The sequence below is a fragment of the Macaca nemestrina genome, chromosome 13 (genome assembly GCF_043159975.1).
Source record: "Macaca nemestrina isolate mMacNem1 chromosome 13, mMacNem.hap1, whole genome shotgun sequence".
Taxonomy (NCBI): domain Eukaryota; kingdom Metazoa; phylum Chordata; class Mammalia; order Primates; family Cercopithecidae; genus Macaca; species Macaca nemestrina.
The window spans coordinates 105,114,327-105,141,346 of record NC_092137.1 but is presented as its reverse complement, the minus strand read 5'-3'; the positions used below and the strand labels follow the sequence as shown (position 1 = coordinate 105,141,346).

Here is a 27,020-nt window from a genome sequence, read left to right as displayed (position 1 = left end):
AGCGAGAGGGCACTGGAGAGAGGGAGGAGGGATGCTTCCTGGCATTTCATGAGCACGGTCAGGGACTCCAAGCTCTCCCCAAACATTCCCTTTCTCTTTCCCTCATTCATAGCCCTGGAGACACAAATGTCTCTGGAACAGTAGGGAAAGGAATAATTGCTGTAGACTCAGCAGAAAAGGAAAAAGACTAGAAAACTAAAAGAAGTGAACAAAGGAAGGAGATAGAGGTGAGAGAGGGAGTTTCCTCCATGAGAACCATAGCCACGGTGGCTTGGCCACTTGGCGTCAGAAGGTAGCACAGCAGCCTGGGGCAGAGGAGCCACCAGCTCCTTTATGGAACATGGAAGCTTTATGACCCTAAAGGTTAGAGAGGGGCTGCCAAAGGGCACCCGGAAGGGAGATTTAGGGCCAAGGATGGAGGGAAGTCTGAGATCAGCCTGGCACCGCCCTGCCTGGCCCCAGTGCTGCTTCTGTTGAGCTCTGGGCCTTGTCCAGTCATGCTTTGCAGGGAGGGGCAGCAGAAGTCACTGTGCCCCAACTGGCCAAGTGACTTCTGCTCCTCCCTGCAACTCAAGGGGTGTCTGAGGTCTCTCAGAAGCCTGGCCATGTCCAGATAATCTGAGGCCTGATGATAGGATGCAGATTAGACCTTGGGTTAGGGGTCAGGCTGTGGTCCCGGCTCCTCTGCTGACTCGCTGAATGACCTTGAAAAAGTCAAGGTCAAGTTATCTGTTGGTCTCAGATTCCCCAAGTGCAAAACAAAAGAGGCCAATGTTCAAAATCAGAGATGTAAATAGATATGAATGGGCTTTGTATGGAAAAAGAAACTAAGCCTGTGTAGAGGGTTATTATCACTTCTGAGGCTGAGGCAGGGCAGAGATGCTGTTAAGCTGTGGGTGCAGGAGCTGCCTGTGAGGGAGCTCAAACCCCGCCCCGGCCTCCCTCAGCCTTGATTGACGGGGCTGACGCTGACGCCCAGGCCCAGTAATAATGGCATTGAGGTCTGCAGTCCTCTTCCTCTGGTGCCCACCCCCAAAGGACAAGGAAGTGTGAATTATCTTAAAGAAGCCTCATGGTTTTTTTTTTTTTTTTTTTGAGACAGAGTCTCGCTCTGTCACCCAGACTAGAGCGCAGTGGCATGATCTCGGCTCACTGCAACCTCCGCCTCCTGGGTTCTCCTGCCTCAGCCTCCTGAGTAGCTGGGATTACAGGCATGTGCCAGTACGCCTGGCTAATTTTTGTATTTTTAGTAGAGACGAGTTTCATCATGTTGGCCAGACTGGTCTCAGACTCCTGACCTCGTGATCCACGCGCCTCAGCCTCCCAAAGTGCTGGGATTACAGGCGTGAGCCACAGTGCCCAGCCAGGAAGCCTCATGTTGATATGGATGGGGAAGGTGTGTGTATTTTGAGTGGTAGAAGTGGGAGGATGGTGAGGGCAGGTGGGAGAGGGGAGATTTTAGCAAGAGCCTCACCCTCTCTGTCTTTCTGTTTCTATTGGGAGGCTCCTGCTTCCACTTCCAGTAGGTTTCACCAACTCCTCTTGCCTGAAGTTGTCACCAATGTTGAGTGTGTGTTTGGCACAGAGGGCAGAAGATACAGATTTCTTAGCCACAACTCATGGCAAGGATATTGGAGAAGTGAGAGATGATGTGACAAGGGGAGGGGTTGGGAGTAGCCTGGGGACTGACTTTGTAGGTGACGACTCCCAGTTCCACCGTCTCTACTCCTGGAACTTTCTGGTAGAGGGTACAGGTCAGAGCAATTCTGTTCATCTGGTGGGCCCCAGGCAGGGTTCCAGCTGCCCCCTGTCCCAGCAAGAAACCCACTGCCCTGCCAGGGTGGGTTGGTCCACATGAATTTCCTGTGAGCTCCTAGCACCCTGGGCTGGCCTGGTCTGTGCTAGAACCTGAGGAGGAGGAGTGAGGGTAATGGACCAGGGAGAAGTTAAGAGTAGCCTGCCTGGGAAGCTCAGGTGGTCTCTCTACATGAGCAGTGAAAGGGATTATTCCAGGCGGAAGGGATAGACCCTCAGTGCTCTCAATGCCTCAGGAATGTTTTGGGCCCATGCCTCATCCCCAGTTCTCCTACCAACACACATACCACGCCCAGAGAACCCCCGGCTCCCCTGTACCATAAAGCAATTCCCCTTCACCTGCGACCACTCACAGATGCTGCCCTCACTCCCCCAGGTGAAACTGGCCACTGGGCCAACCCACAAAGCCCCCTACGTGTCCTCCCTGTCCTTGTCATCATACCCTTCTTCACTGTGTCCCCCCATGGGCCAGCCTGAGTTCTCCCAACACCACCCCAAATGCTGGGGCACTTCGAATTGTCTTTCTTTCACCCAATACATAAATGGCCCTATTTTCTGAGCCCGAAAAGGGGACCCATGGTTTGACCATGGGCAGAATATTGGATAGGTACTAGCCAAGGCCCGCTACATGGGGAGCACATCCCCCAGTCACCAAACACCCGCTCTGAGCACAGGTTCCTGGCAAGCCCAGCTCACCTCAGGGAAAGAAAGGCAAGTTTTAAACCATGGTCACCTTAGCCAAAGCACAGCCTAAGCCCCTTTGTTGGTTGTGAGTCGGAAAGGGCCTGACGGGTGTACAGAGTGTCCCCAGAGGGGCTGTGGCTGTAAATGCAAGGGATGGCTCTACGGGCTCCTTCAGATGCTGTGCATCTCAAAGTGATTTGTGGGTAGGGAGCACTCGGGATCCCAGGGGTTTGAGGTCAGGAAGACTCTCAGATATCATGGATTCAGAGTCGCGCTACAGAGGGAAGTCCTGCCATTGAGAAAAGAGCCACATCTCAGATCCCCTCAGAAGAGATGGATTTTCTTCCTGGGAGGGCTCCCCCCTGCCATGTCATCCATGGCAGCATCCCTAACCTCCCTTTGGGAGGCCTAAGGAGGTAAGAGCCCTGTCTCCCAGCCTCTGTCCTCCCAGCCCTGGAATCCCTGGGCCCCTTCCATCGGATTCAATCCCAGTGCTGTCTGTCCAGCTGTCCACATTCACCTGGGCATCCCAGCTGCAGGCCCCTGCCCCCTTGTTCCAGCTGGGTCTCACATGGAGAGGGTCCATGTGGATACCAGACAGCCCCCTGGAGTGCAGAGCCCAAGCTGTCACACTGCATTTCCCAAATTTCCTGGAGGGGGTTGGTCTAAAGTCCTAAGTTTCTATAGCCTCCCTCACCTTGTCCTGGCCCCACCACACTGTACCTCTCCATTCAGTCAGGTCAAATCTTAAGCAAATCAAAAGAAATCAAATCCCCAGTGGCAGCCCCAGAACCTCCACTGGGTCTAGAACCCTTTGGCATCCCTGATGAGGACCCTGGGGTTTTGGGTACAAGTGTTGGGCTTAGAGTAAGAGGACTTGGTTGAATCTACTACTTCTTATCTTTGGCAAGTCATTTCATTTTTTTCAAAGCCTCAGTTTCCTCATATGTAAAAGGAAGTTGTGTGTAAAACAGGGCTAATTTCAACTTAACTTATATGAAGCCCTCCATATTGTGCCTTGCACACAAGAGAGCCCAGTCTTCTCTCTTCCTTCAGAGCTGTTTATGCAAGCTGTAGTCATAGCTATTCCCAGATCCTTCACTAACCCACCCTGCTGATTCTCTGGCTTCCTGTTAATAATAACAGCACTCCTTGCGGGAAGTCTATGGCTGGCTTGACACTGTGCTATCCTTGCATTTACTCAGTGTCGAAGAACTTGGGATGAGTGAGGTACCCAGCATTCAACATGAATTAAAGGCAGAGGGAGAAGGCCAAGCCAGAGCTGTGGGGCACTAGATGGTCCCTTCCAACCCATGGCCCCAAAGTGAGTTTGTCGGCTACTCAGCTCTGATGTTCTTGGGAGAAAGCCCAGCCCCAAGGTGCCTCCTTCCCCAGCCAACCCCAAAGCCTGAGATGAAGAGCAATGGTTTATTGAGTCATGTGGTAATGGCAGGTTGTCTTTTAAAAAAAGAAAGAAGCATCAAGGAGAGAAGCCCCACATGGCAAAGAGAGACATTTCACTCAGAGGCCAAAGTCTGGGGGTGGAAAGAAGGAAGCTTGACCCAAACAAAGTTTCATTTACAGTATATACAGTCAGGCCTTGGGGGCAGGAGCTGCTGGGGAGCAGAGAGGGACCCTGTATTGTTGGCTTCAGGGGGTGCCTTGGGTCTCTTCAGTAGCTGGTGGGCGTGAGCTGCAGGAAGCACACTGGGCTTGGCAGGAGCTGTCGGGAAGGGGAAGCGGGTTTCCTGCAATTCTGCCTTGCTCTGCCCTGGGTGAAGCCGCACACCACGCCTCACCTCCCAGGCACCCAGGCCCTGTGGAATGTCTGTTTTAAGCTGCCTGGGGCTGGTCCAGCTGATGGCAGCTGCAAAGGGGATGCCCCACTGCAGGAGGACCTGGGGTGGTGCTGTACCTTCACAGCAGCAGGCAAAAGAAGTCAGCTGACAGCCTGGTGGAATTTCTGAGGGACTCGCCCCAGCCTTCAGCCAGCCCATGCCCAAGAGGGAGGTGTAGAAAGAGCCAAGCAAATGATGTGGAGAAAGAGGACAGTTAGAGCCTCCGTGTGGGGCAGGCGGGAGGCTGAGGGAAGTGACTACTCCCTGGGTGGCTGGTGAGGAGAGCCTCAGCACCAGGCTGTGACTTGTGGGCTGGAGGGAAGTGCTTACGGTCCATAATTGCTAGAGTTGTGTTAATAATGGAGCCATGGAGGTTCCCTGTGTACCCCTTGGGCCCAGGCAGGAACCATTCGCCATCCCCCCAAGTTCCTTGGCTATTCCTTCTTCTCTCCTTTGGTGGGTACCAGCTGGGGGCTACGTTTCTTCTTCAATTTTGTCTTTTTCAGCATGGCATGGTTCTCTTTCCCTGGGACTCCTGCCCCTCATTAAGGAGTCTCGGAGGACAGTTTGGCCTTCTCCAAGGTCATCCTGTCTTTCATGGTTCATTAAATTAACCACACAGGGAGTGTGCCGCAATGCTGGACTTGTGGTTATTTTTCATGTAATAAATAAAGATCCTTTGTGTGACTCTCTGGGGCCTGTCCCAGGCCGAGTCCTCCTGTTGCTCAGTCGCTCCCACTGTCCCCATGGTAACTACAGATGGTCAAAGGCCGTGGCAGTGGTGGGCGGTGCGCTCGGCCTTGATGTGGAACTGTAATAATATGGGGAACCTGGACACATTAAAAAAAAATAACAACAACACTGCTGGTCAGAAAGGAAAATTGCACCATAGCCTTCCCTGCATCTGCTGACCTTTAAGACAACACAAGTTAATCATTCATTTCTCTGGCCTATCTGATCATCAAAGATTAACTCCTCTCCAGCCCTATTTCCTCCTTCTCTGGCCTCACCTTTGAGTTTCTGGCCAGAATGAGAACAGTGGCTTCTTGCCCCTTCCCCCTATGGCTGCTCTGACCTTCAACACCCTCGTTGCAGGGAGAGGGCAATAGAAAACAATTGCATGTGGAACCCCAAAGAATCAAGTGCACTGAGGGGTCATCGGGATCCTCCCTAGCCTTGCCCAAACAGTGCCAGGACAGAGAGCCTTCTCTCTTAAGACCCAGGGAGATTAGACTGCTGCGGGGTCAAAGGGGATCTGGGCTTGACGGCCCTTAAGGTGAGGCTCTGCACACCTGCAGGATGGGCAGCCTGGGGAGGCTCAGTGGGAAGGTGCCTGAACCCTGGTATGTCTCATTGCCCTCATCTTTTCTGGTTAAGTTGAATGGAAAGGTGGGTTGGAGTTGAACTCATCTGGCAAACAGGGCCCAGGTCTGCCCCCTTTCAAGTTATTTCTGCAATACAAGGAGGTAATGGGAAGAGTGGGGGTCTTGGGGAATGGATGGTTCCCAGCCTGCAATGGTGCCTGTGGGGTCGGCCATCCTTGGGTCACTGCTTCTGTCTAGCTCAGGTTTGCTCTGATACCCCCAAGGCCACCACTCAGAGAGGCTCTAGTGGGATCCCTCCAGTCCCCATTGGTGGGGTTTTGCTTTGCTGGAAAGCTTATCCTCCCAGTCCAGGACTCCAGGACAAGAGAGGGGTGAAGAGAAGCCTGAAAGCTCACTGCAGCTCACTCTCTGGACTTTGACCCTGAATACTGCCAGCATCTCAGGCTAAATATGGGGAATGTGGTGGAACAAAGGATTTCTGTGTAAGGGTTTGGTGCTGAATCATGAGTATTTCGGAGCCACTTAGATGGTTAATGGGGGCAACAGGATGGCATTCTTGAAATCGGCTCCCAGGAAGGAGAGCAGTTGCATTCTGGCGGGGTGCCCGGCGTCAGTGTCTGCACTGTGGGACTGTAAGCCGCGGAGGCAGGAGGTCCTCTCTTAGGCTTTTCTCTAGTCCTCCCCTGCCCTCCCCTTCAAGGCCTGAGCCCTGAATCTTACACAAAACAAAGATTGAAAAGACACGGCCTTAAGAAGCAGGAGGGAAACCAATGCCTGGGAGCCTCTGGACTTCCGCCCTCTTTCCCCAAACCACCAGGTACACTGCCCTCCTGCTGCCTTCTTCCATTATAAACACCACCACCTCCCAGGCTGTCTGTATAATCTGAGGCCTCCCAGCTTTCGGGTAACCTTTGACCCACCCTTGCCCCCCACCACACCATCCATCCTGCCCAGCAAAGGCCTGGGCGGCCCCAGGGACTTACTCAGCAAGCTGGAGTTGGGGAAGCGCCAGGCCTCGCTGTAGGAGGAGTAGGGGGTGTGGCCATAGGCATTGCCAGAGTATTCACTTCCTGTTGGAGGCACACAGGGGAGAGGCCTGTGAGGTGAAGGGCACCAGTGCAGGGCTGGGGTGCGGGGAGGTCTGCAGGGCTGGCAACAGGCAAGCTCAGGAATGGTGGGGGAGACAGTTGGAGCCATGGCAGGGACAGTGGAGATCAGAAGGTCCCTCTATCACCCCTTTTGAAACCCATCGGTCTGGATAATTTGGGGCAGTGTCCTTTTCCGTAGGTACTGGAGGCACTGGTTTGACACACTACAGCCCTCCCAGGAGGCCCAGAAGGTAGATCTGCGGAAGCTCCCAGAGCTGGAGGGTTTGGTGGAGTTAGGAAACTGTGCTGTGACTCTAGGGCCCAGGGACTAACTGCTCCTTCTGCTGCCTGGACCTTCTGCCGAAGGGCTCTTCTGGGAGGGCCCCACAGCAGGGGCATGGGGTTAGGCGCCAAAGAGGAAATCTGTATATATGAACTTTTTCGCCTCCGTAGGTATGAGTGTGTGTGTATGCACGGGGGGCTGAGGGGAGGTGTGAGGGTTAAGGGTGGGACAGGAGGGAGAGACCCAGAGGGCACCCACCTCCCGGGAAGCTGCGTCCTGGGACTTGGAGTAGTTTGTTGTTCCATCCTGAGTCTGCCACTTTAAGCAAACTCAATGTATACATTTACACAAAGTAAATCAGATCACCTCCTTCTAGTAATAGATTCTTGACTTTTCCAAAGGAATTATTTACAGATGAAATTAGTTAAGAATTCCCTGACATAACAAAAACAAAGTCAAGCTGACCACCACAGCCACTACCGGTGCTTGGTGTAGAGCTTAAAGTTTGTAAAGCACTTTCCCACACATTATGATCTTTTATTCTCACGACTACCCTATGAGGTACTCATGGATACCAATTTATAGAAAAGGAAACCGGAGTGCAGCATGATTAAGTAGTTTGCCTCAAATCACATTGTTGTTAAATGTCAGAGTAGAACTCGACCTTAGGGCTCTTGACTCTAAATTGCAGATAATCCCTTTATTCACTTACAAGATAATTCCATTTACAAAGCTAGATTCCTGCCAATCCTGAGACTCAATGAATTTCCACCCAGCCTTTCAGAAACTCACCTACGATTGTGAGCTACGTGGTTCTGAGTTTGCTTCTCAGACTCTCTGGACGGGTTGCTTGAAACTCCCTGAGTCTGGAATTGACCTGTCTAGAGTCAAATTCTTACTTCCCATTTCCTGGTTCTGTAACCTTGGACAAGTCACTTAGCCTCTCTGAGTGAGTGACTTACAGGTGAGCCTTGGTTTCCTCATCTATAAAGTGGGCCAAATAATTATTCCTGTCTCATTTGGTTTAACAAGAATTAAATGAGAAAATATGTATTAAATGCTTAGCACCATGCTTCAAATATATAGGGAGCGCTCAATAAATGTAAGCTTTTATTATTTTCCCATTAAACAGGTGCGAAAATAAAGCTCAATGAAGGCTTAAATCAGTCATTCAACCAGTCTTACGGCCTGGGTTGGGGTTAGTGGGAGCTGCTTTATTGCCAGACAAGTAGGCGTTTATACAGGAAGAAGAGAGATGAAGAGGAGGAGCCTGAAGCAGAGAAAGGCTACTGGATCCTTTCCTTGTCTAGGAAGTCAATGACAGATAAGAACACAGTAAGAAAGTTCCTTAGGGGCAGAGACTAAGTCTAATGTAAATCAAGCAAAAAATATGGGTAAAAAAAGGAAGGGGGTAAAGAAGTAAAAAGCAAAGCAAAAACAAAAAACAAAAAACAAAAAATACCCTAAGAAATAATTGAATCTAAACCTCTATTTAACAGATGAAAAACTAAGAAATAATCTACTCTAAACATCTATTTAACAGATAACACATCTGTTACATAGGGAAGTAAAGACATTTGGCCAAGGCCACGTGTTCAGTGAAAGCCTGAACTAGAATCCTGGCCCCGTCCTTCCACACTGGTGCTCTCTCTTGCATCTCCCAGTGCCAAGTGCCCTCTGTTTAGCCCAGGTCTCCCGGGTTTCAGCCAATTCTCTATTGGCCACATAGCAAGGGCCCTAGCACCTTTTACCACACCCTACCCAATGGCAAACACAGCAAGCTCTAAAGGACAAGGGAGAGAGGTGGAAAACACAATGTGTTTACCCTCTCATTTTGTCACTCATTCATGCATTCACTCACTCATCCACTTATTTATGTATTTAACTACCATTTACCAAGTATCTCAGTCACATGGAACCTGGGGCAGGGGATGAGGCTCGGTAGGTGGTACACACCTAGGTGTGGCATCTTCCTGTCACCAGATGTGCCTACCTGCCTGCAGTCACAGCAGATGAAACGTCTCCGCCCCAATGAAAGACCAACCCTGCCTCTTTGCTCTGCATTCTACCCTACTCACCTTTCCAAGGATTTGGCCGCTCCAACGATCCCATTTTCTGTTTCATCAGTCTCTCCCTTCACCCTGCAAACATACTCTGCTATCTTCTGTCTTTAAAAAAATCCCCTTCCTATCCCCACATTCCTCTCTAGTTACCAGTGCCTTTCTCTGCCCCATGGTCTCTGCCTTCATCTTCTTATCCCTTCCCATCAGGCCAACTCTGATCCCCTCAAGTCCCCACAGTCTCTAACTCCATCATACCAACGGTCGCTTCTATATCCACAATTCCCTTGACCGTTTAGCTCATCTCTCTCTCCATGCCTTTGGGTTTGTGATGACGAGTCTTCTGTTTGCTTTGTAACTCAGTTGTCTTTCCTACTCATTCTCCTTGCTGTTCCTTCTCTGTTGAGCTCTAAATTGTTGAAGAACCCCAGGCTTGCTTTCTAGTAGTCTTATCATTAAATGACAGCTTTGTGCAATGGCTGAAATTTATACTCCAGTCAGGATTCTTTCCTGGCTTCAGACATACATGATATACCTACAAACTTATTATAAAACTAGGTATTTAGTAGGCATCTCAATCCTAACATGGCCCAAAAAACTCTTGATTTCCACTTGCCATCTACTACATCACTTCCCCTCCTGGTCTCCCATATATATACTTGCCACCATCATCCATGCCCCAAACCTACAAATGATCCCTGTTTCCTCTATTTTCTCATCCCGACAGCCAATCCACCAGCAAGGTTTGCTGGCTTTGCAGCCAAAATATATTTTCAGGGTCTCTTTTTTCCTCCTTCACTGCTAATTCCCTAGCTCAAGCCACTGTCATCTCTTGCAAGTACTGAAACTGTCTCCTAACTGGTCTGTGCTTTCTCTCTTGACTGTGTACAATTCATTTTCCTAGAAATCAGAGTCGCCTTTTCAAACTTGACCCAGCCACTACCAATTACTTGCTACCATGCTAAACTAGTTCCTGCCTTAGGCCCTTTGCACTTGCTGTTCTTTGGGCCAGGGATGGTCTGCCCCAGTTTATCACTTGGATGGTCACTTTGAACACCTTCTCAGAGAAGTCTCCCCTGACAACCCAATCTAAAGTAGTTATCTCCTCTCCCTGTGGCTCTTTATTACATCATCCCGTTTTATTGTCTTCACAGACAATAAATTATTATGTTTATTCATTCGTTGACTTATTTACTGTCCATTTCTCTTCACCATTAGGTTATAAGCTCCAGCAATAAAGGAATCTGACTTATTCACTGTTGTATCCCCAGCATCCCATACAGTAGACCTTCAACCAGTATTTGTTAAGTGAAAAAGTGGTGAATGAATGGATGGAAGTACACAAGGATGAATGAAAGTGTGAATGATGGAAGGATGGATGGGTGGAAAGATGGATGGAAAGACAGATAGATAAAAGGATATATGTATAGAAAGATGGATAGATTAATGGAGGAATAGATTGAAAAGGGGATGAAAGATGGATGTATGAGAGGATGGATGGCTGGAAGAATGGATGATGAAAGGATGGATGGAAAGATAGATTAAAGGATAGTTCTGTGAAAAGATGAATGGATGAATGAATATGGATGGAAAAATAAAAGGATTGATGGAAAGATGGATGGATGGAAAGATGGATGATAGATAACTGGAAAGACAGATGAATTAAAAGATGGATGGAGGGGCCAGGCACGGTGGCTCATACCTGTAATCCTAGCACTTTGGGAGGCAAAGGTGGGCAGATTGCCTGAGGCCAGGAGTTTGAGACCAGCTTGGCCAACATGGTGAAACCCTGTCTCTACTAAAAATAAAAAAATTAGCCAGGCATGATGGCAGGTCCCTGTAGTCCCAGCTACTGGGGGAGGGGCGGGGGGCTGAGGCAGGAGAATCGCTTGAACCTAGGAGGCAGAGGTTACAGTGAGATAAGATCACGCCACTACACTCCAGCCTGGGCAACAGAGCAAGACTTTGTCTCCAAAAAAAAAAAAAAAAAAAAAAAAAACATGGATGGAAAGATGGAAGGATTGGTGGAAAGGTAGAGGATGACAGGATGGATGACGAAAGTTGGAAGGATAGATGGGAAAATGCATGGATATGTGGAAAAATGTATGGGAAGATGAATGAGTGGAAAGATAGATGATTGGATGGATCCATATATCTGGAGCTGCTGGTTCTGCTCTAGAACTGGTTGAGAATCATTGACTGTTAACGGAGTCAGAACAAAAAATAAAATAAAATAAAATAAAATAAAATAAAATAAAACAAAACAAAATAAAAGAGAAACAGAAGGTGAATAGACAAGGGAAATCTGTCCTAGCCCTTTTCCTTTGCTCCTATCTTGTAGCCTATGTCTTTATTTCTGGTATGGTAGGAGGCAGTATGGTGTAGTGGAAAGAGCCTTAGACGTGAAATTGAAAAACCCGTGTTTGCACAACTCAGCCACTGAGTATGATTATGACCCTGAGCACACCACTTTGCTTTTGCTTCAGTTTCCTTATCCATAAAACTGGGATAGTATTAGCCTCTCAGTCTTCTGGTCAGGGTAAAATTAGAAATAAAGTTATACATATTTGAATGGCTACACATGCAGAAGTACATAATAAGTGATCCTTCCTTTCATAATCGATTGAAGAATGTCTTTGGCATGCCTTGCTTTAAGCATTTATCATGTACCTAACATGCATGCAGTAAGTGCTCGATGAAAGTTTATCCACTTTAATTGCAGGAATCTCCATTCGATCAACTGGGAGATTGCAGGTGGTGGTAAGAGATGGACATATAATTTTTCCACAAAAAAAATTCCTTAAGAATTCATTTGCGCAATGCTATCCCTAGGAACCAAGTGATTCATTTAAATAGTGCTGCATTTTCTAAAAACTGATTTTCATGGAACTCACTGGGAGCCCAACTGTGTGGGACAAGGTCCCTCCTTTGTGGATTTTACTTGCAGTCAGTGTCCTAGTTGTGCTTTTTTTTTTTTTTTTTTTTTTTCTTTTTCACAGCACCCACTCAGGATTCTTTCTGGAAACAACCTGGGGGACTTTGATGAGAGGCCCAAGCCTGCCAGCTACCTCACAGGTCAGACTCTGGGCCCCAGAAACCCCATGCCCTGGGCCTGCCCTCAGGGAATGATTCATAATTAAGAGAAAAGCCTTGTGCTTTATGTTTCTTCCTCCTCCTCTAAGCAGGCGGCAGGGGAAGGTGGAGGGGTTGGAAGGGGAATGGGGGGAGCCGACTGGAGCCTGGGATTTTGATTGAGAGGCCCCATTATCCACACTCTTAAAAAAATAACCGAATCTTTTCCTTTTTTATCTTGACCAATCTCATTTCACGCTCCAGAAGAGGAAGGGAGGGAGGGAGGGAGTCCGGGGCCAGGAGGGAGAGAGGAGTCAGTATTCTGTATTTTCAACGCTGCATTAAGCACATCGCCACGGTAACCAGGCAGCAACAAGTGCCAGCTCAGCAGGTTCCCAGGGAGCACAGAGCCTTTTTCCCTCCTCCTTTCTCTCCCTCCCTTCCCTCTGCCCAGGAGATCCCAGCCCACCTGCCTCTGCATAGGGTGCCCAGAGTGGGTGGCTGGCAAAGATTAACTCCTGCCGGCAAGGAAGGGAAGCAGGCCTAGGTAAATATGCCAAGTCTCTGGGGTCAGAGCCAGAGAGGCTGGCCTAGGGCTGGCATGGGGGTCACAGATGCCTTGTGTTCAGACCTCTTTCCAGAAATTCCAGGTCCCAGGCCTTTTTGACCAGTGAAAATGGCTCAATTATGTCTCATCCATCCCAAAGTCTTTCCTATACAGCTCCTAAACCATTGAGACTTGCCCAAGGAAACTCCCATTATCTTCGTTTGTTCAGATCTTGTCACCTTGAATCATCATTGGATGATGACTGGCAGACAAAGAAACCCAAATGACTGGCAGGCAGGTTCCAGGACGGTTCAAATGAGGATGGAGAGCTACTCCAGGCTCGTTTCATCCTCTATAGTACTCTTAGAGTACCTAGAACCGGGGTCCTATCCATGCAGGGTTGAGAGAAAGTGAGATGTGAAGCATATATTTCATCATCATGGTCATCATCATCATCATTATCATCATCATCAATACCCTTCCGATTCAGATTTTACAGAAGGGGAAAACGGATTCATCAGAGTTAAATCACCAGGAGACCAGCACTGCTTGAGGGTAGGGCTCATCTTCCACTCACAGCATTTTGGGGCCCTTGAACTGCTCTCCATTTATGCTCACTGATTCACTGGAAGAAGTGGTGGAGCTTGGATTTGAACACAGGTCTGTCTCAGCCCCTCCCTTTTCATCATGGAGGGGAATGTGGCAGGCCTGGGAAGAAGGAGGCCGAGCTGGGGCGAGTTAAACAGGGAGTCAGGACTGCACTGGGATATTGTCTCCAGGCATTTACAAGATGCCCCCTTTGGTCCATCCTTCAATGCCCTTCGGGAAGTCTATGAATAGGGCACAGAATGCCTCTTGCCCCTCGTGTCCCACCTTGCTCCAATACTTCCTCTGTGCAGTGCTCCCCTCCCTGCCAGCCCTCTCCTTACCTGCCACCATGCCTGCGATGGCAGAGGAGGCATAGCTGCCCTGTCCGCTGGTGGGGATGTGGGGTGGGTATCCAGGCAGCGTGGGCCCCACCATCTCTCGCCCTGGAAAAATACAGCAAAGAGTCATCAGTTGGACCGTAGGGGCTCCCATATGTATCATCTCACTCTCCTGAGGCTGTCTTCCCCCATGCCATTCCCACCCACTCTACAGTCATTCTCCAAACCCACTTCCTCCTGCCCCCTCCTCTTGTAAGCCCAAGTTCTTGTCACCTCTGTCTGGTCTTCTGCAGGACAGAGGCTCCACCATGCAGGGAGCACTTGTTACTGCAGTCTCACACTGTTCCCTGTTCTCCAGTGGTTTTGTTTACGTGATTGTTATCTTATTAATCCACAAGAATGTCCTGGTATTGAAGGCTGAGGCTATGTCATCTGTTCTTTGTTATCCCCGACAGCAGCCTGCAGAGCAGTGGGTACAGCTGGCTTCCATAAATACATTTGAAGCCACTTGACTCTGAGCTCATCCCTTTCATTCCTGGCTCTGAGGAGTACCAAGAATAAGACCCTATGAAGGGATGGCATGTATGTGGCCCACTAACTCATCACTATTTTTTGGGGGGAGCCTGTGATAGACATTGCTAATCAACCACTAAACCATTTCCCACTGAGTAGAGGGGGCCTTCCAAGTGGATGCAATCTATCAGAGTTGCAAGGTACAGGAAACCGATTGGCTAACCCCAACCTGTAAGGAGATGTGGCTGAGATATTTCACTTTTACATGACCATGAGCCACATATCTGTCAATTCTATTTTGAAAAGAACCATTTTTAGCAAAACAGACACCAATCTCTCTGTTTCTCTATGGCTTGTGGGTCATACTCCAACCTTGGTGATACCAAATCAGCTCTGTAAAGACCTCATTTCCCAGCTCTGCTTCTCCTCTACGTCGAGAAATCACTTTCCCATTCCGGAGGCCCCACCTGACCTGGCGAGCATCTCCCCATCTACTACATACGACAATGAACATAAACATGATCCCTTGCCCCTGCCCCTCTTCTACTGCTCCTATGTCCTGCAGGCCCCAACCAGACTCTCCTTCACCCCGAGATTCTTGGCAAGGTGACAGTACACCCTGGTTTGCCAAGGTGTACCCAGGTGATGACCACTATCCCAGCATATTTATTAATTATACCTATTTCACTCTCAAAATGCTCCAATCGGAATAATGAGTTATTTGCTCATCCTCGTTCTTGGTAATATTTACAGAGTTTCTCAGTCTCAGCAATATCGGCATGTTAGGTGCACAATTCTTTGCTGCAAGAGGCTGTCCTGTGCATTGTAGGATGTTTAGCAGCATTTCTGGCCTCCATCCAGTAGATGCCAGCAGCAGTTTTCACCCAATGTGACAACAAAACTGTCTCCAGACATTACCATATGTCCTCAGCAGGAGGTAGTAGGGGCAAAATCGCTGCTGGCTAAGAACCATTATGTTGGACTATGACTGTTTTACCCAAATGCCTTCTGTCTCTTCCATTTTGGGGGCTGCTTTTTCCTCCCAAAACCTGTGTGGGTCACTGTGAGCCCCTGTTAACCAACTTACCAAATTCATCTCCTCTATGGTACTGCTTGTCCAACTTTCCGCCCATCAGTCCCCCCCAGGTCCTTCATACCTCAGCCCCTTCAAGGGGTGCCTGGTCATGACAGAAGGGAAGGAAGGTCCCATGAAATCCTGTTAAGTTGCCAATACTACAGTGACTACCTCCTCCTTATCTCTCTTTCTGGAGATTCCCCAAAGACAATGTTCATTTGCTAAATACTTACTGAGTAAGTACTATGTTCTAGACACTTTTCTAAGCACTTGGGTGCATAGCAGAAAGCCAGAATGCTAAATTAGCAAGGCCAGGCACTAAATCAAGAAGGGATGTAGGCTGGGATAGGCATTTGGAGCCAAGCCCGAGGGGTCAATGAACAAAATCAGGCACACTCAACTTCTGAGCTTTCTCTAGAGGGAAGGGCCTGGGAATCAGAGGGCCTGGGGTCCTTATACTACTTCTGTGGCTAGTTTTCTGAGTGCCCTTAGATAAGCCTAGTATGTGCCCCAAGTGTCAGTTTCTTCAAATGCAAAAGGGGGGGGGGAAACCATAGCTGGAGGCACCTTATTACAATTTCTATGAGGTTATCTGTATAATTCAGAGCCAGGGTTTCATGCTACAGGTGGACATTGATTAGTGCAATGGACACATTCTAGAAATGGTTATATGCCAATGAACTCCTACAGAATAAGAGCCATCAGTGTTCATTGGTTAAAACTGTGTGAATGTTTTGGTAAACCGGAACACCACCTTCTAATTTGTCTGACTATTCCTGCAGTGTCCAGCTGTGCTTGGTGCTGGACCAAATGGGGTGAAACCCACTAGCATTCCACAGGTGGGCTCAGTTCACCTGACACAAGGTCATCAAGGGAACAAATGAAGGGTTGGAAACACAGGAGGGGAAAAGAGGATTTTAAGATGTTTAGATGTAGAGGGAGAAATATGCAGAAGCTATACTGAGATAAAATCTGAGCTTTCTGTGAAGAATACAACACAATAGACCCTCAAACTCAGCCCCCTTGGCCCTGAGATAAAGCACCGGCTAGGCAAGAGGGAAGGAGTGACAGGAAGTCTGTGAGAGCAGGAGGAGCACAGGGCAGGGACAGGTGGTGAGGGAGGGAGTGATGGAAGAGGGTGGCAGATTCAGGCCTGCTTCCTTCTTTTCTCTTCCCTCCCTACCTCCTCCTCCTCCTCCTCCGAGAGAGAGAGAGAGAGAGAGAGAGAGAGAGAGAGAGAGAGAGAGAGAAAGGGAACTCTAGATCCAGGCCGGACCCTGGATGAAAGGTAGCCACTTAATTCTCTGAACCACAGCTTCCTGCCTGTCACATAAGGAACTAGTTTAGATTTCAGCTTGTAAATTGGATTCACCTGACTACTTGATTGGCTGGTAGGGGCTTCCTGGCACCCAGTGTTGAGAAGGATTCTGAGGCAGCTTGTGTCTGCCATGATCGGGGTGGGGAGCAGTGGGAAGTGGTCTTGGCTCTCAGGTCACCTGTTTGCTGGTGCTGGCCTCGTGCCCTGCAGGGCTGCTTCTGGCCTGGCAGACTGCGGCCCCATGCTCCCCCTCTCCCCGCCCTCATCCTGAACCTACTGCCTCTCGAGCCTAGCAGAGTAGCAGGCAGAGTTCCAGAGCATATACTCCCCTTACAACACAAGTTAATGTGGTCCACAGGTGCCCCCACGGGGCTCTACCACATAAGAAGTAGCCCCCACATTGCTCTTATAAATGAAATTCATCAGCCTCACTCCCCTGTACTCTAAGATTTTAATCTTCATCTCCCCTCAGTCACCTAATGTCTTCCCAATGGGGTAGAGGCTTCTGAATAGGACATCAGAACAGATGCCTGAGGCTTCCTCCCACGAAAGCTGGTCTGCCTGGAAAGACTGGTAAGACTTTCTTCAGCATAGCTCTCACCAAGACTGTGGCACCATAAACTTTCCCAACAGCCCTACAAAACTCTTTGCTCCAATTGCTTAAATACATAGTTCCTTCCAAAAAGCCAAGAAGCTTGCAAGCCTTCTTAGAAACAAAACCACGGAAGCCATGGGGTGGAAACTGCATCAGGGCCTAACCGTGCCCTCTTATCTACTTCTCTGTTTTTAAGACTCTTCATCATAAAATATTCTAGCTATGAATGCCATCTCCTCTACACCCACATATCTGTCCAATGTGGTCCTATTTTTAAGAAGTTGTCAGAAAGCACAGGCCCATGTTGACTGGCTATGGAGTGGGGTTCTCTAAGAAAACTCTAGCTCCCTCCACACCTTGAAATATTGGTAAATATTCTAAATATTGGTAGAGACCAGAATCATAAAGCTGTTGCCTGGAGGAATTCGGAGGGTAGAGGTGATTTCAGACTATTTTATTTGCCCCCTTTGAAGTCTGCCCTCTATGTAACCCCTTTTCAATTCCTTATCTCGTTCTGATAGCGAAGAGAATTTATGGCAACCCAGAAATCTCTTTGGCAGAACTAAATATAATTTTGTACAAAAAGATGGAGGAGGGGAATGGACTCTTTGATGATAAAACCTAGCTCACAGCTTTCCTTTGAGCTGAGCTGGAGTCAGTCCCAGAGCAGCTGGGACCAGGACGACCTCGACATTGCTGTCTTGGCCAGTGTGTTGGGACTCCAGACCAGGGTTTCCAAAGGGAACTGGCGGCAATGTTAGGGGCACTCTTGCTACTCCCCAAACCCTGCTGTTTCCTCTTTCTTGGCTGACTGGGGACGAGCTGAGACTCAGAAGGATAGTCACCTTGGAAATCATACTATCAGAGCCACTGGGCCGAAAGAAGTGACCCAGAGAAAAACACTATGAAGCAGGTAAAGGAGTTGCAGGAGGCGGCAGCGAAGGTCCTTGGGAGTCACTCAGAGGGGTGCAGAAGATTGACGCAGGTTAAAGCTGAACTGACTGTGGAATGAAAACTTACTGTGTCCTCTTTCTTGGTCTGCAGCATTACCTAGGAATAATGTGGTCTCAGCTTCCTTCTCTTTCTTTTCTTTTTTTTTTCTTTTTTGAGATGGAGTTTTGCCCTTGTTGCCCAGGCTGGAGTGCAATGGCATGATCTTGGCTCACCGCAACCTCCGCCTCCTGGGTTCAAGCAATTCTCCTGCCTCAGCCTCCGGAGTAGCTGGGATTACAGGCATATGCCACCACACCTGGCTAATTTTGTATTTTTATAGAGACAGGGTTTCTCCATGTTGGTCAGGCTCATCTTGAACTCCCGACCTCAGATGATCTGCCCACCTTGGCCTCCCAAAGTGCTGGGATTACAGGTGTGAGCCATCGGGCCCAGGCTCCTTTTCTTTCTTTCAAATTCACCTCTTCTTGGGAAGGTCTGCAGCCTCCTGTGCTCTTGGAACCATTCCCTTCCTAACCTTCCCCCACCCCGTCATGTCCTCCCAGCCCTCTCACCATGGCTCAGCCATGTGTTAGGTATTGAGGTCCAGTCTTGACCAGAGGCCTCAGGTGGACAGTCTGCAAGGAGCTCCAGACCAACACTCTGAGCTCAGCATGGACACCAGCCATCCCCTCCCTTGTGCCTGAGCCGCTTTCTGACTTGCTTCCTACTCTTGGCCATTTGCCTGGACCCCAGATCCTCCAAGCCTAGCACTCCTCACTCTTTTCAGAGCCTCTGCCTCTGTGCTCAATTGTCAACCCTTGGGCTAAGGGGCCCTGTGACCAGCCAGCACCCTTCAAAGTGCTCACACCTGCACTTCAGCATCATCTGGGCCTGGGTTGGGGGCTACCAGCCTGAAGGATATGCCGGTGCGGCATATTTGGCTGCCTGCTGCCTGCATGACCACCTGGTGTCTGCCGCCAGCTGTTTTATCCCATGGGTTGGGTGACCTCTCAGTCCTGCAGTTGGCCTAGAGAGTGGGCACGTCCACTGAATTAACAGCTGACAGTAGTTGGAGGCATCACCTCTGATTGACTGCATGTTGACAGGGGATGCTAACAGGATGACAGGGAGGGGACAAAGTGTGGGGGCTTTGGGAGTAGGGAGTTTGCCCTGGGCTGTTCCAATTACACTTTACACCACAGCCTGTGTCTGCACTGTGATACATCCATCCACTTCCAGTTGCCCTAAATCCTTCCCTCTCCTTCAGCTGGTCCTGCCAAGCCTCTCCACGGCTTGTACAGCAATTGCTCCCTATCATCATGGGCACCACCGCACCCTCACCCCTTGCCTACCCTGTGACCGCCCCCAGCCCTAGCCTGCCATTCTCAGAAGACATGCGGGCTTGTGTAACTCCCTGTAACTGACATGAGCCTCTTTTTCTCACCCCCTCCCCACCCCTCTCTTCCCTTCCCCTCCCTTCCTCTCCACTCTCCTCACATTCCCCTCCCTCCCCTCATCCCATTTTCTCTGGCTGACATAATTTTACTGAGCTCACAGGTTTTTCTCCTGTAATCACTTTGGTCAAAACAAATGACCCATCTCTGCCAACTTCACCCTCTTGAATTCTTGAACTCCGAGTCAACATTTTATTCCTCGCTTTAGATCCTTAAACACCATCTCTCTGCCCACACGCTGGATGTCCCTCTCTTCTAAGAAAATTTCTCACATTAGGTGCAGGGATACATGGGGGGGGGGAACCCGGGTGCCAGCCAGAAAGAAAATGTAGAGCCAGTTATAAAAAAGGATCCATGATGGGCCGGGCGCGGCGGCTCAGCACGTTGGGAGGCCAAGATGGGCAGATCATGAAGTCAGGAGATCTAGACTATCCTGGCTAACATGATGAAACCCGATCTCCACTAAAAATAAAAACAATTGGCCGGGTGTGGTGCGCACCTGTAGTTCTGCTACTCGGGAGGCTGAGGCAGGAGAATCTCTTGAACCCAGGAGGTGGAGGCTGCACTGAGCTGAGATCACACCACTGCACTCCAGCCTGGGCAACAGAATGAGACTCCATCTCAAAAAAGAAGGGTCCATGGACTTGTATCACATGACCCTGTGGTAACTCTGGGCTGGCGGAGGTTTTGCTCTGTTGGTGCAGTGGTTTTCAAGTCCAAGGGCTTTCTAGGGGCAGGAACCCCCTTCTAAAAGAGCAGTTCTTCAGGGGTCTGGTGAGCATACATGGCTTCTGTAAAAGGCTTCATTTCAAGAGAGCATTGAGAGGCCCAAATTTGAAACCACTGGTCCAGATGGACTGTCTGACTCTGGGCTGCCTCTGTGACAGGTCTCCCATGCCCCACTCCCACACTGGTCTCTGCTCTAGCATTTCAAGGTCATCAGGGTAGGAGGGTATGGGAGGTGAGGAGGCATTTACTCTGTCACTAAATACCCACACTCCTTGGAGACAGTGCCAATATTAAAAAGATTCCTCCAATGCTGAACTGAGAGCTAGCTGGCTTCCTCCCTTGGTCCTGGGCCCCAGCTGGGCCCACATCTAAAAGAGTCCTATCTCTGTGGACGCCTTTAAGGTATCTGATGACCATATGGGTCTCTGCTCCCCACTTTCACTGCACATCAGGCCCTCTCCAAGCCAAGCCAAGCACTTGACTCTTAGCCATTCCTCAGACCCTGGCTGGATGGGCGAAGGTCCTTCTGCCAGGAGACCCAGCTCCCCTTGAGGTCTGACTCACAGAGTACAGGCCCAGGCCTCATCCAATTGCAGATGGTGCTCCCACCCAGAGACTTTGGCAGGGACCTTCTCCTCCCTGGGCCAGTTTCCTCAGCAGCACAAGAAGTTTGCTCTAGAGGCTCCCTCGGGTGCTTCCAGATTTACTTATTTTTATTTATTTTTTTCCTTTTTGAGATGGAGTCTTCCTCTGTCACCCAGGCTGGAATGCAATGACGTGACCTCAGCTCACTGCAACCTATGCCTCCTGGGTTCAAGCAATTCTCCTGCCTCACCCTCCCCAGTAGCTGGGATTACAGGTGTCTGCCACCACACCTATCTAATTTTTCGTATTTTAGTAGAGATGGGGTTTCACCATCTTGGCCAGGCTGGTCTTGAACTCTTGACCTCATGATCCACCTGCCTCAGCCTACTAAAGTGCTGGAATTACAGGCGTGAGCCACTGCGCCCGGTCAGTGCTTCAGCTTTAAATATTTTGAGGCAGTTGAGGTTCCTGATGGGAGGTCCCCCACTCCTCCTCTCCCAAGTTGTTGAATCACTGAATTTATCATGTTTAACAGATGTCTGACTGTCCTCCTGGTGATGCTGTTAAGCTAGGTATGAAGATAGCTACATCATGGAAACACAACTGGGACTGACCCTTGGCCTTTTTGGAAATTTGATCCTGAAATTGGTTCCAAAAGTCAATGCCTTTTTCCCTCCAAAATGTTCATTTTTCCTTCTATTTATTTATGCATTTACCAAGACCAAGTGTTCCTATGTTACAGCACCTGGCTCCCGGCCTTAGGGTTCCTGCTTTTCCGTGGGGTCTAGGGGTGGTGTATCCCACTTTCCGGCACCCCTAGAGCGTCCGCCCCTTCCGAGCATGTCTTCCCAGTCACGGAGGCCCTCATGTTGGCACCTCCAAAAGTTGCCGGAGGAATTAGGGAATAGGGTGGTGGTGGACAAGATTGGGGCCAGAGAGGGGGCTGGTGGTCGGCCCTGAGGACCCCCCTCCCACCCACCGCAATGCCTGCATGGCCCCGGGACTTCCCTGTCATACCTGAGAGGAGGGCCTGGCCCGTGAACTGCCCGTACACGGAGGCAGCATGGGGAAAGGCATTGAAGGGCGGGACCGAGGCACCGGCTGGGACCCCGGAGCCGACTTGCTGCAGATCCAAAAAGGCGGAGCTAGATAAAGAGGAAGGGGTGGAGCTAGAACTGGACACCTCGGGGGTTTCCTGCTTTATGGCGAAGGGTGAATGAGGATCTGCCGGAGGGAGGGAGACAACAAGGAGAGAGGGGTGTGAGATGATGGGGCGGGAACATGCACAAACCAAGCCATGAGATGTGGAGGGTGCGGGGCGCGGGGTAGGCAGGCCCAGCTGCTCTCAGAGTCTGGGCCGGGGAGCCAGGGCCCACGAGGTGTGGCAAGGAGGGGAGAGAGAAGCTCGACCTCCCTCTGTGCTTCTGCAGTGAAAATGGAGAGACTGGGAAGGAGTGTGTGCGCCCGCCTCTCCCACAGGAGGGAGAGTGGAGGCCTAGGAGCGGCCTAGGACTGGAGGCACGACCCATTTAATCCACCTTGAGGCCCAGCCAGCACAGCCCACCTCTCCTCTCCAGGCCAGGGCCCCACACACGTTCCGCCTGACAGCCAGCCAAGCTCTGCAGTGCCCCGCCCTCCACCTGCCAGGGAGGCTCCAGGCATCATACCTGCCACCACAGGGTAGGTCTGGTGAGTCGACAGGTTGCGCCCCAAGGGCGTGTTGGAAGGGGTCAGGGTGGCCTTCCCGTCGTCCAGGCTGCTGTTGAGCAAGGGCAGCGGGTAGAGGCCCTGGGGAGCAAAGAGAAGTCAGCGCACAGGGATGATCCGACAAGCCGACCTTCCTGCAGACCTTGAGCCTGTCCTAGGGCTTAGCAGCCCTAATCTCCCCAGGAGATTTCCTCATCGTCCCCTTCTTCCTTTACGTTCTCAACTCCACTCAGCACTTTTCGTTCATGCTCATTGTCCTCCTGCATCCCTGGAATTCAAGGCCAGCTGGTGGCATGGGTGCTCCGGTGTGGGATAGAGGGTCTCAGCCGGAGGACCACACCCTGGCTAGATGGCTGGTCGGCTTCCTGGTTTCACCACACTGTTGTGACCCACAGAATACAGGACGGTGCCAAGGACTGGAGCAGTCTCCAACCGGACTGTTCGGGTCCTTCCATCTGTAATTCTTCCCCAGATAGGGAACCCAGGCACAGAGGTTTAAGAAACTTGTCCCACTTCCATATGGACCAAAGATAGGATTCAGACTTGAGGGATCAGAATGCCTCTGCTGTCAACCACTGTCCCAAACTGGGTGACCTAAGGACCACTTCTTACATTTGCAAAGAGCTTACATCAGAGCTTTGCCTCTGTTGTCCTAGTAGAGTCCCCCAGCAGCCCAGTGACATGGGTGAGTAATATTATGTCTGTTATTGATTTTATACGTGGAGCCTGGAACTCAGAGAGGTAAATGGCCTAGTTTTGTGTAATGAAACTGAGACTCAACCCAAGATTTCGGCTGTGGACCCAGGTGCTTTACCCATCACGTGGATTCTTCTTTTCTCTCTCCACATCCAAACAAATAGAAGTGTGCAAGTTCAGCTTGAAAATGGTATTTAGAGTTTTTTTGTTGGAAACACTCTTTATCAAGTACCTGGGGGTCTTCATCAATAAGACCTCATTTTAAATGCCTCGTGGCCTCCCCTTGCCAGGAGCACAGCTGTGACCTTAGGTACTCCTTCTGAAAAGAACTTGTTTAACTAAAGGCAAGTGTGCCTCATCCTCACCATGGCCTCCTCCCACCGGGGAAGCAGATAGCACAGAAAAAAGAACACATCCATTCCCCACATACCTTCACACACGTCACATACCTGCTACATGAGATATGCAAAGCTGAATTCAGGGAATGCTCAGTGGTTACATAACAGTGCCACTAAAGGCAATTGTTTTCAGTGATTTCCATCAAGCTGGGTTCTGCAAAGATCCACAGCACTTTCCGGTTGCATGCTGGGCACTTTTGGAAGCTGCAGCCAATTCTGGAGGCCACCAGGGCACCATTAGCACATAGCAGCAATTACTGACTAAATGGTGCTCTGGTTCCATTCCTTCCAAGGGGGCTCACTTAGAGGCAGGGTGGAGTTGCTTAGGGCCTTTTTTTTTTTTTTTGAGAAGGAGTTTCGCTCTTGTTGCCCAAGCTAGAGTGCAATGGCGCGATCTTGGCTCACTGCAACCTCTGCCTCCCGGGTTCAAGTGATTCCCCTGCCTCAGCCCGAGTAGCAGGGACTACAGGCGTGTGCTACCATACCAGGCTAATTTTTTATATCTTTAGTAGAGATGGGGGTTTCACCATGTTTGCCAGGCTAGTCTTAAACTCCTGACGTTGTGATCCGCCTGGCTCGACCTCCCAAAGTGCTGGGATTACAGGCGTGAGCCACCACACCTGGCCAGGGTCTAGGTTACTGAAATTGAACAAAACATATAATTTCTAGAGAGTGTAAGAAAAGTTTAAAATGCTTTATGGATGTGTTGTTTTGACAGCAAAATATCTACTCAGAATCCTGTAGCTATTTCAAAATTCAAGTAACTTAAAAATACCTATATAGTCAAAATATTTTGGTGATTTTGTATTCAATAGCTGAAACTTCCCAGTGATTATTGGACTTTTTTTTTAGCTGGAATTGAACTTGAATTGGGGCAGAGCAGCACGATGCTTCAGAACTTCAGCAAGTCTGAGCCCGGGTTCTGCAATGACTTGCCAGGTAGCTTTAGTCTGCTTGACTGCTCTGAAGCTTAATTTTCTCACCTGTATGGGAGTCATAGACTCTATGAGGCTGATGTAAGCATTACATGAAATTTTATATACTTATACATAACGTGCTTAGCACCGAATACTTGGTGACAACAGATGCCCAGTGAGAGTTATGATAGATATTATTTCAGAATCATGTGAAGAGTCAGAAGCCACCAAATTCTTCGTTTCTGTCAGTAAGCCGATATTCATATTCTGTTGATGTTTTTTGATGCATTTGTAAAATAGGGAAATAAGAGCTATATGACTTCTAGCTATGTCTGGTCATGAAATAGCAACCAGGAATAACATGATGTTTCTGTTGAACACTTCCCCCTGCCCTTTGTTGTTGTTGTTTTTTTTTTTTTTTTTTTTTCAGAGGGAGCCTTGCTGTGTCACCCAGGCTGGAGTGCAGTGGCACAATCTTGGCTTACTGCAACCTCTGCCTCCCAGGTTCAAGTGATTCTCCTGCCTCAGCCTCCTGAGTAGCTAGGATTACAGGTGCCTGCCACCAGTTCTGGCTAATTTTTGTATTTTTTAGTAGATATGGGATATTGCCATGTTGGCCAGGCTGGTCTCAAACTCCTGACCTCAGGTGACCCGTTCACCTCAGCCTCCCAAAGTACTGGGACTACAGGTGTGGGCCACCGTGCCTGGTCCCCCACTTGTTGATTTTACAGAAAAGATGGCTGTGTTACAACCTGTCCTAAGGTCAGGTATGAGTACTTGTGCTTCATTCTTGGCTCCCCAAGCCAGCGGGCCTTCCTATGCCCAGGTGAGAGAGCACGGAGTGTTACTTTGGCAGCACAGTCAGTTACCAGAGGTGGGAAAAGCAAAGGCCAGGCAGGACATGAGGGGCCCTTGCACTGGCTGGTTCTCCCTGCCCTTCACCACCCTCCAGGTGAATGACTGGGTGAGTAATGATTTACTGAGGAGGTAATGAATAATTTATGGACACTGCTGGACCTCAGTCTCCTCATCTGAAAGATGAGTGGTTGGAGAAGTTCAATGGTATTCAAATGCTTTTTTTTTTCAGTCTTCAAATACGTATTTACGTAGAGGCACCATATCTGAAGCAGGTGACAGTGGACCAGTCTGAATGAAATGAGGATTGGCAGGCCTGAGCTCCAAAACCTTCTGGTTGCCCGAGCCCTCCTTGTCTTGCTTGGCCTTGGATTATCTCCACACAAATGGAGAAACTGGATGAGGTGGTCACAGAGGTCTCTGCAAGCTCAAAGACTTTCTCATTCCAGGATCCCCCCTGTTCATATGCCAGCGTGACATGGGAGTGCTCTGTAGTCAAGCAGGGTCCTTTGGAGGGCTTAGGGATGGAGTCAGGAAATGGCTCTGGGACTCAGTGGGTGTCCAGAGTCTTATCAGCAGGGTTTCTTTACTTTCACTGGGTGGCTGGTGCCTGTACACTGAGTTTTGCAGGCTTGCTCTCACAGAGCGAGCTTCCTGCAGGCTCCCCACTGCAACCCCCTTTCCTTCCTGGAGCTGTGTGCTGACTGGTAGGTGAGCACCCAGGCCCTCTCCCCATGGCTGCTGACGGCCAGCTTTCTCTGCACCCTCGTGGTTGCCACAGTCAAAGCTGATAAAATTGCTGATGCAGATTGCCTGCCCAGCTGCGAGTGCTGGCACGGGACCAGCAGCCCAGACGGTCACTGGAAGTGGTTGGGCTGATTATTGGAATCATCTCCATTGTCCTACTCAGTTCTTAAAGGCATATGGGCTTGCCTCACTCCTACAGCAAATGACGGCATGGGCAAAGAGGAGCAACAGACACCACCCTGAAGACACTCCTCATCTGGTTGACTTGGTGGGGTTAAGGGAAAAAGATGTGATGACTAGGGACTGAGAGCTCGGTGGTTCTGCCAGAGCTGCAGAGTCTTTGTTGGCCTCGGGGTGGGACCTCTCACATCTCTGTCAGCTTGTCACAGATGCCAACCTGTTATGATTCATTTCACCTGTCCTGAGCACTAGCAAGAAAAATTCCCTGTAGCTTGTGATGTATTATTCTGAATTTCTCAACTCATTCATTTGTTCATTCATTCACTATACCATTACTCTCTATTATAAGGGGGGCACAATGGTAGGTGCTGGGAATAAAAACGACGTTTCATGTTTCATGAGGCTTCTCTGTCCTTAAGGAGTCCGCATGTCTTTGTACCTCTCTGTCTGCCACATTATTAAGCTACACTGTGAGAAGCTACTGAGAGCGGCATGTGGGACATGCAGAAGGACAAGAGGCAGGAGAGATGATTCATGTCGGAGAGGCAGGGGAGCACTCACGGAGAGGGTGATGTTTGAGCCGAGTCATGAAGGCTAGTGGTATTTTTCCATGCAGAGAAGTGGGAGGAAAGGCATTCTGTGTGGAGGGCACACGGTGTGCAAGGGCAGAGAGATGTGAG

At 49.6% G+C, this 27,020-nt stretch overlaps 1 protein-coding gene across 4 annotated transcripts in view; it reads right to left on the bottom strand.

The window, feature by feature from the left end:
• Positions 1-3,913: 3,913 nt before the first annotated feature.
• The window catches only part of LOC105471772 (paired box 8), a 60,708-nt gene continuing 37,601 nt past the window's right edge, over positions 3,914-27,020 (bottom strand). For 2 of the 4 annotated variants that reach the window (XM_011724481.2, XM_011724480.3), the window contains exons 8-12: positions 22,508-22,628; positions 21,858-22,064; positions 13,642-13,743; positions 6,646-6,732; positions 3,914-5,167 (exon numbers count right to left, since the gene is read on the bottom strand). In XM_011724481.2, coding sequence (XP_011722783.1) covers positions 5,091-5,167; positions 6,646-6,732; positions 13,642-13,743; positions 21,858-22,064; positions 22,508-22,628 — 594 coding nt within the window. In that variant the 3' untranslated portion in view covers positions 3,914-5,090. The remainder of the gene's footprint in view (positions 5,168-6,645; positions 6,733-13,641; positions 13,744-21,857; positions 22,065-22,507; positions 22,629-27,020) is intronic. The other 2 variants (XM_011724483.2, XM_011724482.3) reach the window with 1 other exon arrangement.